Source organism: Chelonia mydas, chromosome 5 (assembly GCF_015237465.2).
Source record: "Chelonia mydas isolate rCheMyd1 chromosome 5, rCheMyd1.pri.v2, whole genome shotgun sequence".
NCBI lineage: Eukaryota > Metazoa > Chordata > Testudines > Cheloniidae > Chelonia > Chelonia mydas.
In genome coordinates, this window is record NC_051245.2 from 117,608,388 (window position 1) to 117,625,544 (window position 17,157).

The following is a 17,157-nucleotide window of genomic DNA, read 5'->3' on the forward strand; positions in this document are numbered from 1 at the left end:
TGGCTAGCCTGAGCCACCACCAGTGCTATCCCCAGCTACTATGCTAATTTTACCATGTTAGCTCAAGCAGAGCGACCACGAGACTATCAGCCCACGCAGGAAAGCACACTCCCAGCTGCAGTGTAGATATACACTTAGTAGCATCAGTCTAAAACTATGATCTACCAAACATATACCAGGTCACAGAGTAATGAACTGAAAGAGAGAGAACCGTGCGAACTAAACCCGCAATAGACTTAGAAAATAAAAATGCTGCAAAAAAGAATCTTTCACTCCTCAAGATTACTGATCAGCTAATCAGCTACCTGGAAAATTATTAGGCCTTGAAATGTCAGATTTTGCGAAGGTGAACAGAAAAAAAATCCACGTGTGTGCAACGTACCTTTATCCAATCTATTTTGTCTGCAAATCTGGTAGCTAGTTTTTCTGGATACACCGAAACAACTTCTAGAAGACAGTACATAACTGGCAAACCTAAAGAGTAATTAAAGAATCAAGTTAAGGAAAATGAAATGCAATTTTTTCTATTTACAACTAATAGTAAAAACAGGCAAATGATGCCACATCAAGCAGTTTAATGCAAATTTAAAGACCCCAGATAAAGTTACGACTGACTTTCCGTATTATTTCGGAGTACTCTCTCTCTTATGGATGTCAGACAGGCAAATATGCGTATTTCTAGTAAACTGTTTTAAAGGTACACAAGCAGTTTGTGATGAAACTTTAAATTGCCTCAGATATCTGATGAAGAGTGTCATTCCACAAGGGCACAGGCATGGACTTTTGTTTTTGCCAGTGGGTGTTGGCTCCTCTCCCTTCCCATGTGAGTGGGGCCTCAGAGGGAAGAGGCGAGGCGGGGCAGGGGCAAGGGCAGGGCCTCGGGGGGCCGGGCCACAGTCCAGGCACTGGGGCAAACAAAAGATGAATCTGACCCTGTGGGTGATGAGCACCATCTACTTTTTTCAGTGGGTGCTTGAGCCCCAGAGCACCCACGGAGTTGGCGTCTATGTACACGGGAACTGTTCAGGTATGCAAAGACTGTAATAAACACTGACAATGGCCTGAAAATTCTGACACCCCAATTTAACAGATAATGTTGTGGCGCTCTCTCCCCTTAATCCCTTTCACAATTGTGTGCGAGGGAATAACTCTAAACCACAAACTGGCCTAAGACAGTTTGGGTTAGTTCTCCTTACAACCTATGGTCACTGAAGCAAAGTTCAGGGTATTGAGTATTCAGAGTATTGAGAACTTCAGAAGTTCTAGAAAGAGCTTTTTTTCTTTCCTCAGCACCATGGCCTATGGTTCCTCACCTCCAACACCAGACAACAGCTGCTGAAGAAGGCCAATATAGATTTGCACTGGGTTGGTTTCTCCACTTTTTGAGGAAGATGAAGAGGACGAGGAAGATATGAAGTTGCCAGACAGGAGGTTCCTGATATAACGGCCAATTGCCGGAGCATGGTCTTGCATGTCAGCTAAGCTCTGAGAGGCTGGCACCACACCTGCACTATGAGCAAGACACATTCGCAGGTACAAGACTATCTAAACAGAGAAGAGAACAAGATAGGCTTAAGGTATCTCACAGGGAAACAGGAGTCAGATCCAGCAGGCGCCCCAGTCGTCAGTCCTCTGGGCGGGGGTGCAACCAAAAATTGTAACTCAAAGGGTGTGCTCAGCTCAAAAAAGTTTGAAAACTGCTGGATTAAGTCATATGGGTCAAATAAAAAGGTGCTTCTAAACAGGTGTAACTTGCATCTTTTCTCAGCATGTAAGTTACACCAATTTAGCATCCCTTAGCCCACATTGTGTAAGTAACACATCACCTCTGAATTTGGTTCATGGAGTCTAAGGCTCATCATTGACATCAGGACCACCCCACCTGCTACCAAGCTATAAGAGCAATGTCTCGGGGGTGCGGCGTCTTCGGTCTTTGATTTCCCACAGTTGGGGGAGACCGTCAGTGCCTTCTCTTGAGACGTTAGGATGCTAGGTGTGTTCAAGGAGGCACTGTCAATATATCCTCCTCAGAAAACCATCCCTTGCCAGTGACACACCAACTACCGACCTAACTCAAATCTCCCTTTTTAGGGAAGATTATGGAGGAGGTTGTGGCAAAGTCAGTCAGGTAAAGGCCCCAGAATTCCTTAAAGAACTGAACCTAGATTGCCCGAGTCCCAGGTTAGTGCCTTACATCCTATCACCGCTGTTCTCCCAGTGTCCCACAGGTTAAATAACGACATGTAAGAATGTGTCGCTATTGCCGTGAGACAGACACAATTACCTCTCCAAATGTAGCAGGATTGAAAGGCAGGACTGCAGTTCCGGTCATGTATTTAGCAGGAGTTTTCATTCGGTGAGAGGCCTAAGTAACAAACACATAGATTTAGCAGGGGTACACTCCAGACTGTAAATGGTATATACTTAGTAATAATATTTTCTGCTGCAACTAATTGTACCACTATCTTCCATTCAGCAAATGTAATTATAAACAAAACGCTGTGCATTTGCATAATGCATTTAACCAGAAGATCTCAAAAGTGCTTCAGAATAATTAATTAAGCCTCACAACTGGAGCTGGAATTTTCTTCCTAAAAATTTCAGACCAAATTATTCAAAACACACCATTTAATTTCAAAAATTTCAGACCAAATTCCAAAAAGTCTTCCGAGACTGCCAGCTCAGACTGGCAAGAAGCCAGGAAGCTTAGGAGCCAGCAGGAAACCTGCCTGGTTTCCCATGGAAACTCATCAAAATCAACACATTCCCACAGAATGTTTTAATTCCAACAATTCAATATCTTCCAAGAGTAAAAGGTTCCGTCAGACAGCTTCCAACCAGCCCTACTTTCAACACCCCAGTAAGGTAGGCAGATATTAATTTATCAGCATGTACGATGGCTCTAGACCTGGATTCAACAATTGTGGAGTCAATTATGTCCTCAAATTCTTTGCTTAATTGGGGCCCTAATGAGGCACAGACAGCTTAAGCAAGCGTCCAAAGTCAAATGAGTGAATGAGTGGAAGACTTTGGATCAGAGTCCACGACTCAAGACTCTCGAAACACTGGATCTTACTCCTCCTTTAAATTTAGTTCTCTAGATTTTGAGGACAAGAGTTAAATTAAGTCATTTTGCACACTGATCCTGGCCGTAAAGTGTTCCTTACATGGACCAGCTCCAGCACACATTTATTATTCACCACTTGCATATGAGAAACAAACGTAAAGGTGTCTCAGCAACGGGGAAAAATTGGTCTTGATGCTTCTGTTAAAGACAGACCTGAATAATGATGGGGGTGTGAACATGGGGTTCTCCTGTTTATTTTTCACACTAGAAACTCAGGTTGTGTCTAAGCTGAAGGACTCTGCGATCCTGAGTGAACTAGTGACATCACAAGAGCCACGAGAACAAAAAAGTGAACTGAAAGGGATTTTTAGTCACATTGATGAAAATTCTGGGGGTTTTTTTAAACACCTGTTTAACTGGAACGACTCCTATTTTGGATAAAGGAAGTCCTTGCTAGAAATTCAACGCCATCTCCCCTCAGTTCAATGAGATTTGCTGAGGACGCAAAGTTGGGGGGTATTATCCATACACGGGCGGATGGTAATATTATACTGCAGGACCTTGAAGACTGGAGAAACAGAAATGGGATGAAATTCAATAGCACAAAGTGCTTAGTGTCTAATATGAACCACCAGTTTGTAGCAGAAATTCTTCAGTGGAAGTGACAGAGGAGGAGAGTGACCTAGGTGTACTGGTCAATTACAGGATGACTATGTGCAACCAATGTGATGCAGCTATGAAAAAGGCAAACGGGATTCTAGGATGTATCAGGAGAGGCATTTCCAGTGGGGATAGGGAAGCATTAATGCCATTGTACAAGGCACTGGTAGAACCACATTTGGAATACAGGGTACAATTTTGTTCACCCATGTTCAAGAAAGATGAATTCAAACTGGAGTAGGTGCAGAGAAGAGCAAGTAGAATGATCAAGGCCAATGAAGGATCTAACTTATGAGATGAGACTGGAAGAGTCTGGCTTGTTTAGCTTAACAAACGGTGCTGAGAGGGGATATGACTGCTCTCTAAAAATACATCAGGGAGAGTGAAGAGCTATTTAAGTTAAAGGACAATGCTGATATAAGAACAAATGTGTATAAATTCATAGCCACGAATTTATCTTATGTGCCTAAATCTCATGCTTCAGGACTTCTGCCAGTCACCTGCAGGGGGTCAGGAAGGAATTTTCCCTCAATGCATTCTGGATTTATTTTAATCTCCCTCCTCTGAAGCATCAGAGTTGGCCAGGGTTGGAGATGGGCCACTGGACAGGATGGGCCAGGGCTCTGAGGTGGCACCAAGCATTCTCTCTCTCAGCTACTTGGCTAACTGGTTCTTGTTTACATGCTCAGGATCTGGGTCAGGAAGGAATTTCCCCCAGGTTGAACTGGCAGTGACCTTAGGGGTTTTTGCCTTCTTCTGCAGCGGGTCATTTGCAGGGATTATCTGGATACATCTCAATCGTTTCCCTGCCATTACAGGGACCTTGGGCACTAGCACATCTCAGTCCCTCCCATGCTTTGCCTGGGGCACATAATATAGATTAGTTTCCTGTGGGCTACAATACTTTTGTCTAATTCCATTCGTTGGGTTTAGCGTGCTGGCGTTGGTAACTAGTGGTATACAGAATTTCAGACTAGATGACCTGGTGATCCCTTCTGGCCTTAAACTCTATGACTATGACATTGAAGTATCAGCTGTCACAATAAACATCCCTGAGACCTCCCAGAGGTCCTGCTAGAAAGGCAGTTAAGTTCCAATTTGACATCCCTGATATTCCTAAGGAAGAAAAAAAACATGCAAAAAAAACCCTTTTAAAACAAGTCATTTCAGACTTTTTACTTCATAAGAAAAGCAAAGAAGGGCACAAGCCCATTATTTAAATCTGTACAGGTCACCTTTAAGTGCACACGGAGGGGAACAAACTGCTAGAGCAGTATGTCACGTCAGGCCCTGGGGCATCTCACACTGTAGGACTCACACAATGTCATTTTCATTTTTCCACTGAGTTAGTATGAAGATGAGTAATTAATCCTTTGAGTTAATAGCAACCTCCTTCATTTGTTCCATTTTCTCTCTCCATATATTGTAATGCTTTTACATGCTATACAATATATTCCTCCCTTTCTCTGGGCCAGACAATACATGGTCTTTGTTCCTTTAAGAATAGTGTGTGTGAAGTAACTGCTTGTGTAAGGTGCTGGATGACCGGCCCCGGACATTGAACTCTCCCCACATAACTGATTCAGCACAAGCCGCAGCAGTTCAAGCTTTCCCCGCTGACCTAAAGCAGTTATTTCAAAGGATCAGTTTCCATAGCCCTGTTTAACCTTTTGTTTCTTTGCCAAGGTGGTCAGTAATGGTGCCTATTAGGACCAACTGAGAGGGAGGTTCTTGCAATCTCAAATCTGCTCTTTACTCGAACTTCAGCTAACACCACTGCCTTGGGGGTAAAAAAGCCTGCAATCATTACAAGCCCTGCCGCTGTAATCACCCGTGCTGCGGTAATGTACCTTGTCTTGAATGTAATGGACCATTTCTGGGAAGGAAGGCATCTGTTTACCAGCACTTTCCTTTTCATTTTTACCAGGAAACATTCTCAGTACACGCTGGGCTTCTCCATGCACCTCCTCCCGTCTTTCAAGGGGAAAAATGAGAAAGGAAGGTCATTTGCACATGAGCACAGAACGAATGTTATTTAACAAACAACAAGTGAATTTCTTGGGGAAAGAGAGGGCTTTTAAGGAAAGAAGCTTTTTTAAACACTGCAGAGAACCAGCTCCAGGTTACAGAATATAAACAGCCTTTTGATTCTGGAAGAAAGGAGACTGGATGATAAAAGACTTTCTTGGCTTACATATCACAGTGTTCTCAAGCTTACCAGGCTAGCATCTTAACCAACCTATATAAACTGCCTTCAGTTTCCAGTCTTTCTACTCCCCCACCACAGAAGTTTTGTTTTCCCTCTCTTCACCTCTTCTTTTTCCCCATTTTATGCCCTGCCCTTAGCTGACCCATTGCTAGTCCTCTCACAAAGTACTTATCTGAACCAGCAGTTCCCCAGGCATCACTAACCCAATGCCGTGCAAGACATGCTAGCTGCAACGGAATTACTTAGCTTGATTTAATTATATGATGGGTTGGTAAATCAAAGCTTGAGCACTTCAAGTTTTGACATTGTCAGTCCATCCTTACCCATGGTTAAAGTGTTGTTTTCCCATCCTTCACCCCACATTATTTTTCTGGTTTAAATTAAAAGACAAAAGTACCCCGTGAAAGATTTTGATTTCTCTTCTTCCTCCCTAGTTTGCCAAGATAAGGCAGAGCTACAGGTCTCTGCAAGTCTGCCATTACAATGGCAACACAATGGCCAATTTCCAAACAACTGCATTGAATTTATTTATTTATTTTAACCCAGATGCAAAGTTAACACCTCCTGAAACTTACGGATCTCCTGCAGCTAAAAGCAGTAAGTATCTGGAAGGAATGTGATCGGAAGGGAACACTGTGCTTGCAAATTTCACGGCCACCTGACGTACTTGGACTTCAGGCTTAAAAAAATTAAATAAATAAAAATCATTAGCCCATCACAACAGAAAGCTTTTTAAACCAAGGCAATTGCATGAAAGAAAAACCTTAAGATGAACCTAAATAGTTGTTTCAACAATAAAAAAAAGTTTACTTCAGTTGGAAAAGGAAATAATTGTTTTGCCCCTATAAGTTACAGATACAGACAAATTAGACGTATGTGCTTGTACAGTATCTGCCACAGTGGGTCTTGATCTTGGTTGGGACTTCTAGTTTCTACTATAATGCAAACAATAATTTGCAGCCAAAAACAAAGGATTTCTATGTGGTATGCATGCAAACAGATATCTAAACCATCTTCACTTTAGATCTGATCCAATTAAGCCGAAAGTAATTATGGAGGTGCAAGGAAACATGGAAGTGCATTTGGAAACATATCTAGTCACAGCATCCACCATAAATGTTTTTAGCAACATCCTTTTTCATAGACATTTTGTGACAATTCCTATGGAACACAGTGGCTATGCTGGGGATTTAAACATTTTCTTCAAGATCAGAAGAGGTCATAATTCTTCCTTCTATTATGTTACACACCATTCTGTGTTACTTCTGCCCCAGAGGAACAAACACGGTCCTGTGAAGGTTCCAATCCTAAACTGTTACTGAAGTGAAAAGAACACAACACTGAAGTAGCTACTCAAATTAACACTGAAAAGGTTATTGTACTTGAAATTGACCAGCATTAACAGTATTCTTATCTGGTACACTACTGTGTCTCAACCCCTACTTCGACAATTCAAGGCCACCTCTCTAAACCAATTCTTGGTGCAGCAAGACACAGAAAAAACACCACCAGTTTTTGCAGTAAGCACAGTGTGAATAGTTAAATGTGTAATTACACACACACACTCTCACTCTCTTACTATTAGGAATCATGGGCCACGATCTCAAACCCTTAATCATCTACACAGTTAAAAAACAAGAACTTGCAGGATTAGACCATAACAAATAGAACTGCAAATAGGATCACAGTAGCCAGAGATGAAAAAAAGAACTATTAGCTCAGTGAGTCCCAGCCTCTCTACAAGGTCTGGATAGCATCTCCAGATGTAGGACAGGTTCTTTCTTAAAAGAATACTCTCTTGAGGCTCAGATATCTAGAATTGCAAGGGCAAAACTGTCACGTATTTGCACACCTAGTTTTGCACAGGTAAATGTGTATATCACAGGAAATGCACGCACAGCTATCCCTACCATTGCAGAACCTCCAGGTACACATTAGCTGCACAGCTACAAGCAATTCTGAAAAGACAGGCCTGGACAGGGACATTTTTTTTTTGGCGGGGGGGGAGAAAGGTGCACTGATATCATGATTCCAGTCGCTAGAACATTTTCAGATTGTTTCACTTCATTACATGGAAAGCCTCTGCATAGATGTAACAGCACAAGGAAAATGGAAGAGCGAACCTCTCTAACAAGACACAGCGGAGACTGTGTTAGAGGTTAGAGCTGAGTGAATCACTGGTTTTTTTTTGGTTAGTTTCAAGCTGAAAACAGAATTTGGGTGGGGTGTAGAAGGTTTTCCTTGAAGAAATTAAAAACAAAAACAAACGAAAAACAAAAACAAAAGTATTTGGATCAAATGAAATGTTTCAAATGTCAACTTGAAATGACCACATTTTCTAAACAAAATGTTTCAACGCTTCTGGGAAAAAAAAAAACAAAACCACACAACTTTTTTTCTGGCCAAAACTATTCCCCGACTCACAAATGGATTCAGAGCCCTGAAAAATGCATTTTTAGTGAAAATGTCTATTAACTGAAAAATATTTTCTTCGCTCTACAGGAGATACCACACAGATCTCTCTTCTTTAAAAAATGATAGTTATCCCTAATAAAATACCTTTATTAGGTATGAAGCCACAAGAGCCTCCATAAGCGTACGCTGTGCTCCTTCCAAACTACTGTATGCTCCAACCATCATAGACAAGGCCTCCTGAATAGCCAGCCTGGTATCGGGCTCTTCCTGCAACATGAAAACCAGAGGATTCATTACTCTCCAGCGTGTCCCCCAAACATTAAATAATAACCTTCTCCCAAACCCACGTGATCACCTACCTTGCACAAAGCTTCAAAAAACTGCTGGACAAGAGCTATGTCCTTGGTAAACAGCTGAGGCATTCGACTGAAATAGAATCATTTGAGAAGGTTTTTTAAAAAGAATTTGAGAGCAAAGCCATATCCACACTCTGCATTTCACTTCCCTCATCTCTTTACAACTCACCTCTACCTCCAAGCATCATCTCATGTTCTAAATTATCCACCTCCACCACTGGGCAATTATTCCCATTAACAACCGCTCAGCATGGCTCAGAAATCAAGATATTCTATGAAACAGTCAATTTGATAGCCAGTGTGGAGGTCCACTTTTGAACACACAGCTCACAGAGTTCATGCGTGCTAACCTCTGCTAAAAGTCATAAATGAACAAACCTGCAGCAATCTAGAGAAGCGAACCATTTTTAGATCCTCTCTGCATGCTTCCAAGAACTACCATCAGTCATTCCTAGCATAACGATCAACCACCAACATGCTTCATTTTACAGATGCAGAGATGACACAAGACAGTGCTTCTCCACACGCTGTGCTCTGTTGCAAATGGCCATGTGGCACGACACTAACACGCCAGCCTGCTGACAGAGTTACAAATTGCTTTGGAAAAAATATCCGACATCCCGTTACTTAAAATACACTTTAGTTACCTGGAGAGTTTTCCAACAGCTGAATAGGCCATTGACAGCAGTTTGGGGTCCTTGAATTATAAAACAATAAAAAGCCCAGTCAGCAGAGAGCCAGGAGAGAGAGAAACACAGACACCTATCCCTTACAATTATGCCTTTACTTTACATCCTGTCTCCTAACCTTTGAAACATGTTCCGGAGACATTGAGCCCCAGAAAATAATCAAATCCCAGAGCTAAGCACCTTGTAAATGAAGAACAGATGCGTTACGTTCTTCCCACGGAAACGGAAAATTACACCAAAAAAGCTGCCTTGATCTTTCAAGAAAGAAAAGCTGCTGGGATTTGATAGGTCTGTGAAATGGCCAGCAAGTGACAGACACCTTTCATTGAGCCCACCCACCTTGCCACAGAGCCTCTCACCAGTCACACAACAGGTTCAGGGTCCCCGGGCAAACAATTATTTAAACGCTTGGCTCCGGTAGCACCCATCCAACCATTTCTTAAATGCATACCCACCACACCCTTCGTAAGGAAAGGAAAGGCCCATCCCTCCTCCTATCGGTACACCTTGCCTGGCAGCCTTATTGGAGTCACTGGGACTAGGAAGGGGTCTGCATGATCAGGCACTGGTAACGTGCTTTAGAAAAACCACAAGTTTGCTTTATGAAATGACACTGGGAAAACCTGCATTGTGTTTTGGGCCAGAGTACGACACCCTTAGTTATGGCTGGTAGTACCTGTTGAAATGATACCATCCCTACCCCGCCTTGGGTCCCACTGACTTCACATGGAGGAAGGCATTACTCAGGGAAAGTCTAGAGGAACATCTAGTGCATGGCAAGCTGGGGTGTCAATCAAACTGGCCTGCTCCACAGTAACTGGCCGCGTAGACCCTGCCGCTGAGCACAAAGGAACTTTTAGCGTGCGGCAGCAGGACCCACGCGGCCAGTTAGCGTGCAGCAGGCTAGTGTGGGGTAGATTTGCACCCGTCTGCCGCGCACTGAGTGTTCACCTACATAAGCCCTCAGCCTGAGTTAGGGTATCGCAATCAGGCCCGTGCAGCGCCTAGCATGAAGGAGTCTAGGTCCATGACTTCGGCTCCCAGGTCCTTTCACAATACCAGGAGTGAATAACAATCGCTGCAAGGTTACCCTGGCCCATCACCACTGATTGGAACTGCAGCACTATGGTCCACTAAAGACTCTACAAACACTATCAATGCACCTTACACAAGGGAGAGAGATTTTAATTATACACCCAGCATTTACTAGCACCCCTCTCACCCTGTTTCCTCCTTGCTTTCTTTACGTAACGTGCATCTAATGCTGTTTTCCTTTGTTTACCAAACTCCCTCATGTCTCAGCAACATTTACATTCCTGCATCCCCTCACCTACTCCTCTCACTGCCTCCCTGCCCTACTCCCCTGTTATTTTCCTGTCCTCACCACTACCACCCCCGCCTCCATCTGTGAGGCTTTTGGCGTTTAAATTGGTAGTTAACAAAAACACCCCGAATCAGAAGGTTATTAAACGTGTCTGGTTCAACTTCGCTTGTTACAGCCTCAGCTTTCCCTTTGCAAGCTCAGCCCAGAGAGGAGTGACATGTTGCTGATGCACAATGGAGAAGCATCCAGAGGACCTGATAAAAGTGGTTTCCGCTCCCACCGTTGGCAAGAGATGGACATACCCTTGCAACATGGTCTACAATCTAAGTTTGGCCCATTAGCTGCTCCTGGGAGGTAAGCTACAATTGTGGCTACGTGCAGTCTTCTGCCTTTGTTAGGGTAGAAAGTTGGACCTTATCCCCTCCGATGCAGACTGCACACACTAACCAATGCTTTGTATTAAGTGATGGTATACTTCTGTATTAAACAACTGCAGTGCACTCTGCTTGGGACTACGCCTGAAGACCACTACATGGAAGTTTCATCAGGCAGTGAGTGACACCAAGGTCATACTTAAAGTTATACATGGGCTTAAGTACCTCCCTGGATCTGGGCATGAGAGAATAAAGTCCCAGTCCTGCAAATAGTTACGCATATGCTAACTTCAAGTACATGAATAGTCCCATTGAAGTCTTGCAATCAACATGACTGCTCACATGCATGTGCATAAGTGTTTGCAAGACTGGGAGCCAAATGACTTGCCAAAGGTCATACAGGAAATTTATGGAAGAGCGGGGAATGTAGTCCAGGCCTCTTGGGTCACAGTTCAGTACCACGAGATCACCTTTCCTCTCTCTGACCTATCTGCTGAAAATATTTCCTTATACTTTCTTTTAAAATAAACATCATGCAAGAGTAATGAGGTATAAGAATCAGATCAGTTCAAATCAGACCAATCATTTTTTTCTTTTTTATAAATCTAAACAAATCAACCCTTGCAGTGTTGCTGTAGCCATGATGGTCCCAGGATATTAGAGAGACATGGTGGGTGAGATAAGAGCCATCCCTTGGGTAGGGCGAATCAGGGCCACCGCCCCGGGGCCCGCGCTTCAAGGGTCCCAGCGGTTCGATAAAATCGGGACTGTCACGATATTTAGCCTGCGTCCCGACCGATTTAAGATCGGGATGCCATTTGTCCCGATAGTCAGGTGAGGAGGTGGGCAGGGAGGTGAGGCAGGAGGGCGAGCAAGGTGAGGAGGCAAACAGCAGGAAGGAGGGTGGGGGATGAGGAGGCGAGCGGTAGCCGAGTGGGCGGGCAGACTGCGAGGAGACTAGCAGGGAGGCTGATTTGTCCTGGGACCCGCACCACCCTAGGGACGGCCCTGGGTGAGGTAATACCTTCAGCAAAAGTTGGTCCAATAAAAGGTATTTCCTCACCACCTTGTCTCTCTAAATAAACAAATGTGATTCTACAACAAAGAACCTTCCAACTCACCTCTTTGTATTCATTAATCAGTTTCGTAAGTCCATTTAAAAGCATTGGGCCTAGTGGCTTTATTTTACTTTCTGGACAACTGGAATTTAAAAGAAAACATGTTAAAATATATTCTTTGCACCTCCTACTACCAAAAACCAATTGCTTTCTATAACTGCCATCATCATCATCATCATCTCTATTCTGCCAATATTACAGCTTAGCATACAAAAAGTTACACAATATTTTAAAAAACCCCATGTGCAATAATTAAATATTCTTTGCCTTCAGCACAACAGCATATTTACCATACAAAGTTGTCTCCGTAAATTGCTTGAAATAGTTTTGCATCTATTACCATAAACCATGTAAGTTGCTTACCTTATACAAATATGATGTACAAACTGCAGGGACAGAGTTCTCAGTTTCGTGTTCGTATTTGCACCAAAGAGCCCATCATACACCACCTGGTGGGAAGCACGAGACGATTGGATACAGTGACTGGTTTAATTTTTGAATATTATTTGCACTCCCTTCCTTCCCTAGCTATCCCATGCAGTAGTTAAGTTTCAGCATTTTCCTAGGCCCTGGAGGAATGATACAAATAGTAGATGTGTTATGAATAGCTGCTGTGGAGTGAAGACGTTACCTGAATATTAGCAGGGAATGTTTCTGCAGCTTGTCTGGAACGCAGGAGATGAGGAACGATCTTTAATTTAACCCGGGTGCTGACTGGATCTCGTTTCAGTTCTGGCTTCAGAACAACTCCCTGTCAGGAACAAGGTAAAAGATATTTCTTTGGATGTGGCTACTACTACTTGACTGCTAACTACTGTTAATAATTCACGAAAAAGTGTGTATTTTTTTTCAAAAAAGAAAAAAAATATTTACTCAACAGCAACTGTCTGGCAAAAACACAGATCAAAGGAAGTGACAAACTGAAAATGGATGCTTTGTCCAACAAACAAACCAAGGCAAATAAAATAAGATCCTCATGAATAAAGCAGGAACACAGCACTGGACGCAAGTCTTACCTCTTTAGTTTTCAGTGGTATATCCCCGAGGTACACTTTGTACATTTTGTTGACGATAATAGGATTATTCCAGTCAATTAAGCTAAAGAATTGTAAAAGCAACATGTTAAAATTATGCCTTAATTATTTACAAATATATTTTACAGCACTGTGTAATGTTGTGGAAAAAAAAATCTAAATCTAATTAGCTTCAAGTGCAGCCTAATTTCACCCCTCACCCCACGTATAACCTGCAGTCATGAGATAAAGAATTACAAGAAATTACAAGCAAGTCCTCACATCCAGGTACTCCACAGATGAATTTTTACTTCCCAAATAAGCAGTGAAAAAACCCACAGTTGTTTCCTTCTCTTCCTTTCCCATTGAAGTGTGGGGGATGTGAATTTAGTGCGGGGGAAATCACTTTCAGCTCAAGTGACTGCCCTGGAAAACAAAGACCTCTACTTATCCACAAAACTGGTCAGGCATGGGCACCAGGGACCACAAGCTTCTTACCATTGCACCTTGACTCTGACCTGGATGGGACACTCCTACAGGGGAGAAGATATTTCAAGCTCCAGGCCCATACATCCTTGGCTTCTCTGATGAGACTGTCAACCAGGAGGGCAATCACTATGGTGGTTTTAGCAATAGGGACCCTTGTAAGCTGGGAAATGGATTTAGTCCAAACGCGTTTAACACAGGCCAACAAACAGCCAGCTGATCAGAGCAACTTGGTCACTGTAGACCTGAGCTGGGCTTGAATCACTAACCTAGGACCTTTCACCCCAGTGTCCTATGTTGTCCTTTGAACAGTAGTGTCCACAGCCAAGTGAGCCAAAAAAATAATGGGGGGGGGGCACAGAGTAATCAAGAAGGAGGGCACAAACATTTTTGCCTATAACAACTGAGCCCTAAACATGGGGTTAACATATGGGACATCTAGCAGCTGCATACATAATGTAAGATGTGTTTAAACAAACATGTTTTATGCCGAGGTAGTTCTTAGGGCTCACAATACAACCAAAAGGGGAGTGAACAACCAGGTTCTAAAGAACAGAGAGTCATTTCCTCCACCAAATTATTCCAATGAATTAAAATAATCTCTCTGGCCATGACTGAGGTGCACTGGAGAAGGCGTCAGGTCACTTGCTTATGCTGTGCTTGGCTCAAACCAATACTATTTAGCCCCACACTATCAGCAATACAGAATTCACCCGCACATTCAAAAGACTGGCTAATCCAGCTCCAATAATAAGGAAGTCAGTTTGTGTATGCTCCAACCACAAGCTGCGTGAACACCAGGCCGCCTCCTGTGTGAACGGAGTAGCCTCTGCTTAGCAAGTAACTCAGCAAATAGCAATAGCAACTACATCTGCTAGCCTGGGGCAAAAAATCGCAGATTTTCCTCCAGGAGGAGCATTATTTCCACCCAGCACTGGCTGGGGAGGAGACAGTCATCCTGCAAGAAACCTTGCTGCTGCTGTTGTGGAAGAGGACAGCGCAGGGCAATGTTGAAGTGATTAACCAGCGGGATAAATATGCATTGTCAGAGAGCGATGTGGCTTTCCCATTTGATAAACTACGCTGGGTCCCACTAAAAAAGTATTCATAGAATCATAGAACATCAGGGTTGGAAGGGACCTCAGGAGGTCATCTAGTCCAACCCCCTGCTCAAAGCAGGACCAAATCCCCAATTTTTGCCCCAGATCCCTAAATGGCCCCCTCAAGCATTGAACTCACAACCCTGGATTTAGCAGGCCAATACTCAAACCACTGAGCTATCTCTCCCCCCGTATGAATGAGCTAAGAGGACAGCAGCACAACCACTCTGAGAGGAGTTGCTGTCCCCTCTCAGCGTGTAACCTTTCTGGATCACTACATCAATTGCAACTATTATTAGACATGCCAGTGCCCAGTTCTTAAACAGAAGCCATTACCTTTGTTTGCTTTTCAGTTCCAGGTCTGCTGCAGTTGCTACACTGTGTCGCGTGTCGCTGGAGGCTATTACCAGGTGTATGACAGCTTCAAGCTCTGGTACCTGCTCAGCTTCAATGAACTTTACTATTCCCAGTTTACACTGCTCAGCAATGTAGAAGAGAAAGTAAAAATTACTGACCAGACGACGTGCTACATTAAATGTCAAGGCTTAGCAGACTGAAATCTGGGCCTTTTGTAATCCTAAAGAGGGAAACTCTCACTCTTTCCATCTCCTCAACTGAGAAGCTAAGCTTTCTAGGTGGCAAAAAGTTCATTTGCAGTGGATGTTTAACATAACTGAGAGAAGAGCTCAGAAACTCTATTACATCAAAGAGAAAGACACAGGCAAGGACAGAGCTCAGCTGTGCATTTACTAGCAAGTTCTGAAAATATGTTTTAAAGTTAGATGGAAAAATTGTTGACAGATCAACAGTGGCAGCCTTAGACCTCTGTCTCACTCTAATCATTTGTAGGTGCTTTAATGCATGAAGTGCAGGTTTCAAAATAACGTGCACATAGACTACAGAGACCTACTCAGACATCGTGTGCTTTACATACAAGCTGGGCAAGCCATTTTTTGGAGTGAATTCTTCATTTACTTCCACACCGTGCATTCCTTGCATGTTGCAGCCATTGTACCCACCAAGTCATTTTACTGAAGTTCCCATTTCATACCGTGCATAGCCCAAGTGATTTGCATTACCTGTTCCAGCTGTTCAGGTGTCCATGGGCTATCTCCAATTACCCGTTTGGCTGCGTAAAAGCTCATCCCTGGGGGAGGTTGAGGGATCCCCGAACTTCCAGCACTACTAGATGCAGAAGAGCCCTGTGCCGATGGCACATTTTGGCGACTCTGGGATTCATTCAGTACATATCTGGAAGGAAAAAAGGAACACGTGAGTGGACTTATTAAACTACCCTATGAACTGAAGTCAATTCCTCATTACAGGCACGGAAGAGATCAAAATAAATATCACTCCTCCCTCCCCCTCAAAAATTATTTTTTGACCACATTGTGACGGGTTCGGTCACAGAGACTCCCTTGGGACTGTCACCTGATGTGCTGAAACTACCTCTGAGCCTGTCTTCCCTGCCAGCTTGGGACTTCAGAGTAATACTTCATATTTCTAGCTTCAAATACAAGAATGATACATTCATACAAATAGGATGACCACACTCAGTAGATTATAAGCTTTATAATGATACCTTACAAGAGACCTTTTGCATGAAGCATATTCCAGTTACATCATATTCACACTTAAACATATTTCCATAAAACATATGGAGTGCAACGTCACATATATACATAAGACAGACTATTTAAACACACTGCAGAGCCTTGCCAAGTTGCATTGCTGACAGGGAGACCCATTGCAAGTTAGCCTGTAAGCGAAGACAACAGTGCGTCACAAAATGTAGTTTGTTTATTGAGTGAGTAGCTCAGATGATACTTCTCAGTATTACAGTCGGTCTGCTACCGTAAAGGCTACAAAAGGAACAAAAGCCCAGTAACTCCAGGCTTCCCAATAACGCTCTGCTATTAAATGTTTGTTGAGAGAGGAGAGGGATGGCAGGGCTTTTTGGTGAGCGTTAGCAGGTTAGTGGGTCAGTAAATTAAGAATTAATGAGGTTCTGCTGTGTTAGAAATCAACACACATTAAACACTGTATTCGATAAACTCTTATACAAGTACTAACTGGAGCCTGTATGCGGGGTGCTGGACTAGATGACCTCCTCAGGTCTCTTCCAACCCTGATCTTCTATGATTCTGTGATTCCCTCAGTCTCAAAGAGGAGGCTGGGATGCATGAAAATACAGAGAAGGCAGCAAAGCAGGCCCCTTTCTGCTCAGCGGGCAACCCCGGGATGTGAAGGGAGGGGAGAGCTGTGGTAAAAAAAATAAATATCCCTTGGAAACAGCCCATCTCTGCAGTGTTGATAGTGGAGACAGGCAACAGAATTCAAATTCTC

General features: G+C 43.2%; 1 protein-coding gene across 3 annotated transcripts in view; it reads right to left on the reverse strand.

Annotated features, from left to right (window-relative positions):
• ECPAS (Ecm29 proteasome adaptor and scaffold) overlaps nt 1-17,157 on the reverse strand; it is a 91,188-nt gene that overhangs the window by 46,420 nt on the left and 27,611 nt on the right. For all 3 annotated transcript variants that reach the window (XM_007065187.4, XM_037902127.2, XM_043547370.1), the window contains 14 exons: nt 15,891-16,062; nt 15,148-15,287; nt 13,229-13,310; nt 12,844-12,963; nt 12,576-12,661; nt 12,216-12,294; nt 9,355-9,404; nt 8,711-8,777; nt 8,496-8,618; nt 6,512-6,615; nt 5,578-5,701; nt 2,285-2,365; nt 1,314-1,545; nt 383-474 (listed from right to left, as the gene is read on the reverse strand). In XM_007065187.4, the coding sequence (XP_007065249.2) occupies nt 383-474; nt 1,314-1,545; nt 2,285-2,365; nt 5,578-5,701; nt 6,512-6,615; nt 8,496-8,618; nt 8,711-8,777; nt 9,355-9,404; nt 12,216-12,294; nt 12,576-12,661; nt 12,844-12,963; nt 13,229-13,310; nt 15,148-15,287; nt 15,891-16,062 (1,552 nt within the window). The remainder of the gene's footprint in view (nt 1-382; nt 475-1,313; nt 1,546-2,284; nt 2,366-5,577; nt 5,702-6,511; nt 6,616-8,495; nt 8,619-8,710; nt 8,778-9,354; nt 9,405-12,215; nt 12,295-12,575; nt 12,662-12,843; nt 12,964-13,228; nt 13,311-15,147; nt 15,288-15,890; nt 16,063-17,157) is intronic.